The 4045-nt window shown below is 47.8% G+C and overlaps 1 protein-coding gene across 1 annotated transcript in view; it reads right to left on the reverse strand.

Annotated features, from left to right (window-relative positions):
- The window catches only part of Lrpprc (leucine rich pentatricopeptide repeat containing), a 116639-nt gene extending 113329 nt beyond the window's left edge, over positions 1 to 3310 (reverse strand). The window contains exon 1 of the mRNA XM_004627661.2: positions 3115 to 3310. Coding sequence (XP_004627718.1) covers positions 3115 to 3263 — 149 coding nt within the window. The 5' untranslated portion in view covers positions 3264 to 3310. The remainder of the gene's footprint in view (positions 1 to 3114) is intronic.
- Positions 3311 to 4045: the final 735 nt, after the last annotated feature.

A 4045-nucleotide genomic window follows, 5' to 3' on the forward strand; every position in this document is an offset into this window, starting at 1 on the left:
GTACCAGAAAAGAAAAGAAAAAAAAAAAAAAAAAAGCTAGGCATGGTGGCACATTCCTGTCATCCCAGCACTGGGAGGCTGAGGCAGGAGGACTACACAATTTCTAGGCCAGCCTGGATACATCTTGAGTTCAGGGGTAGCCTGAACTATAGAAGAGACCCTGTCTCAAAAAATAAGTAAGAAAATAAATAAATAAATTACAACAAAGTAAATAAAACAAAGATGGCCTTTATCTGTGGTGGTGGGTAGAAGAACAAATCAAAGTGAAGAAATGAGGGCTGGGGAGATAGCTCAGCGGTCTAAGCACCTGCCTGACAAGCGCAAGGACCCAGATTCAATTCCCAGTACCACATACTACGTGAGCATCGGAACCCTGGGTGTGCTGTGCTAGCTACCGAAACCGGGCAAAAACGGGTGTTATAGCGCACGTCTGTAATCCCAGGGCTGGGGAGGCAGACAGGAGGATCACTACAAGTCTAAGCTGTGTAGTGAGACCCTATACCAAATACATAAATAAAAGATTTTTTTTAAAAAGTGAGGAAATGAAGGAAACAAGAGAATGGATGAGGAAGAGAGAATGAGAAGCTGCTAAAGTAAAGAGGGGGGCAGGAAATGGTACAGTGGTATAAGCACCTGCCTGGCTAAGTGCGAGGTCCTGAGTTCAATCCCCAGTACCAAAATAAATAAATAAATAAATAAATAAATACAGTGAATAGTGTCCTAAGAATTTTTTCAGGTGAGAAAGATATGGCATGCTTACAAACTGCAGGATAGATTACACAGAAAGTACGTAAAGTATAGCAAAACAAACAAACAAACAAACTTTATTAGGACCAGGAATACAGCTCAGCAGCACGAGCACCTGCCTGGCAAATGCAAGTCCTGAGTTCAATGCCTGGTACCAAGATAAAAATATATCTGTATTGACTGTCTTCACCTAGGCACACAGCAGTGAGCAAAAGAAAGTCCTTGCAGCTTACTTTCTCCTAAGAAGAGAGAACAAGTAAGAAAGTGATGAGTCATGAATAAAAGTACACCATGGTAACATTGGTTTTAAGTGAGTATGATGGCCAGCCAAAGAGCTCAGTGGATTAAAGCACCTGTAAGCAGGTACAGGATGTGGGAGTTCACAGACCTTCTGTGCTGGTGCCTGTGCCTGTGCTGGCCCCGCCCGGCCCCCAGCCATGGCCTGCCCTGGAGCGCACAGAGATGACAACTGAGACTGGGCATGGTGGTACCTACATGTAATCCCAGCTCTTGGGAAGCTGTAAACAGGCGGATCAGTAGGAATCCAATATCCTAGTGAGACCCTGAACACCCTGTAGACCCTTCCCAAAAATACAGAGAAAAAAAAAAAAAAAAAAAAACATGCAGGCTCCAACTACAAACAAGCCCTTCTAAAGATTTACAACTATAAGCCAGGGAGATGGCTCAGTAGAATAAGCACTTCCCTGGCAAGAGCAAGGGCCTGAGTTCAATTCCAGGTTCCGCCAACGAAAAAAAAAGATTTACAACTACGTTTTACAACTACATTATTAAGGAATCACAAAACATTTCCTGGGGGCCAGGGATATTGCACAGCACCTGCCTGGCCAGTGCGAGATCCTGAGTTTGATTCCCAGTACCCAAAAGCACCCTCACGCGCACGCGCACACACATACATACACACACACACACACACACACACACAAATTCCTTCATGTAATTTTATGCAGAAACTATGTTTCTGGGCTGGGCCATGAGCTAACAGTTGTGACAATTACAGAAACTAACAAAGCACTTAGCCAGGTATCTAGCTTTACACTATATTGTCTTATACAGATAATTTTGACTTATACTCATACAGCGTTATTGTTTCCATCTTCTAACTTAGGAGGACTGGACATGGCAAGCGGCACTTCAAAATGAAATTAAGGACCCTGCAGTGCCGCTCTCTTAGCTCTTCATCTTTATGCTGGATCCCACACACATAAAGATTTTTATTTATAGGTCTTTCAATGTCAGTTTCTCTCCAATGCTAAAAACCTAACCACCTATTAGACTTTTCAAATGAGAGGATGAGGATGGTTGATGAAAGTCTATGTCAAACATAACTTCCTAGAATTTCAGTCCAGGAGGTCATTTATTCACAAGTTTCATCCCCAATGAGATTTTAACTTGCCTTTACACCCTCAGATTCCAACACATTGTGCCTTCCACGTGCTCATTTACTCAATATCACTTACAGATCCCACTGTGACAATTCCCAAACTGTATCACACTTTTAGAAATATGGAAGAAAAATGCCATTAAAAAAAAAAAAAAAAAAAAAAAAAAAAAAAAAAAAAAGGAGATGAAGAAGAAAAAAGAAAAGAAATTTTAAAAAGAAAAAAGGAAACGCAGGCAGGCTGAGCGTGGTAGCGCACGTTCGCTGCCCAGCACACGGGAGGCTGAAGCAGGAAGACTGTTGGGAGTTCAAGGGCAGCCTGGGCTACATAACGAAACCTAAAACAGCCTAAACCACATAGGAAGACCCTGTCTCAAAACAAGAAAGGAGAAAAAGAAATAAAAGAGAAACAATCAATGAAAACGCAGGCAAACACCCCCGAAATGATTATAGTCAAACCTCTAACTTTATAAACTATCCCGGGCTTTCAACACTCTATGTGTCTCCTGTCAGCTTGAACTCGGCTCCACCCAAAACTCCCAACCCATCTTCCCAAAACGCTCACGCTCCCAAAGTCTCAACACTAATCGAGTATTGATCACCAACAATGACCCCATGTGGGTTAACGGGCAAGGATCGCCCAAGACAGACAATAGCTGGTGTCCTACCCCCGGAGCAGCCTCCAAAGCCCCCCTCAGCTTCACTAGCCGTCGGCCGCCCAAGGGCAGAAGCCAGTCCCGAGGTGCAGACCGCCGGCATCAAGCCGGAAGCAAACCATGCCCGCAGCCATGACCTTCTGAAGAAACTCAACCCTGTCACCCAAAAACCGCCGCAAACAGTGTGGTCCAAAGGCCCGGGAAGCTTGGTCCTGCGGCGCCGAGGAGCGTGCAGCTGTCCCCTCGGGCCCGGCCCCCGCCAAGGTCGATGACCCCCGCTGCAGCCTGGTGGAGGAAGGGCCTTGCACTCACCGCGCCAAAGGCCGGGCGCGAGCGGCCGGCAGACAAGAGGCGACGTGAGGCCGGCCAGGGCCGCCTGCGAGGAGGCGCAGGGACAACGGGAGGCGCGGGGACAAGCCGGCACGCAGGAGCCACCGAGCAGGCCTCAGCAGGGATGCCATGGCCGGGTTTCTCTCCACAGCAGAGGCACGCTGCGCTAGAAGGAGCGGAGGAGCACGTGACTGCAGGGGTCAAAGGGGCGGGAGAGTCCAACGGCCGGGAGCGCCGAGCGTGGGGGGGAGAGAGTGCCGCTATCCATTTCAAGATGGGAAAACTTATTTCCATGGAGCATAAAAGAGCTTCATCCTGTATTTCATTATACAATATCTAAGTATATATTATCTGAGGTGTTAATTTTCCCATATTACATCGGCCACCCGAGCGCATTCAGTCACTGTCTCCCCGCACTCTTCAGTTGGTAGAGTCGCCAGAGGTCGACTCCGCCCAGGTGAGCGCAAGGGCTCCTGGGAAGTCGCCTGGCGAGAACGTCGGGGTCGCTGGAGAGAGCCGACTGGGAAAATCCCGGAGCGCAGGCCTTGTTCCTTTGCAGAGAGTCGCTGTTGCCGCCGCCCTTCCCGCAGCCGTTCGCGCTCAGCCACGGAGCCTGCGCCGCACACGCGGATAAGCACGGGCTGTAACTCTCAGAAGCTCGGGCCAGAGAGCGCGGAGGACCTGCGCCTTGGGCTGTGGGACTCCAGCGTCAAGTACATGTAATTTGAACGAGTGGGGTGTGTGGGATACAGTGTAAAGCAGATCGAACCGAAGAGGATACTCAGTGCCTCGTTTTGTGGAATAGATTTTTTTTTCAAAGTTTTATTGATAAACAGATATGGAATAGATTTTAACAAATATTTTAAAGCTGGAATTCCTCTTTCTCCTTCCAGACCCTTTGCCACCCGTCCCC

This window comes from Octodon degus, unplaced genomic scaffold, assembly GCF_000260255.1.
Source record: "Octodon degus isolate 3935 unplaced genomic scaffold, OctDeg1.0 scaffold00020, whole genome shotgun sequence".
Classification (NCBI taxonomy): Eukaryota; Metazoa; Chordata; class Mammalia; order Rodentia; family Octodontidae; genus Octodon; species Octodon degus.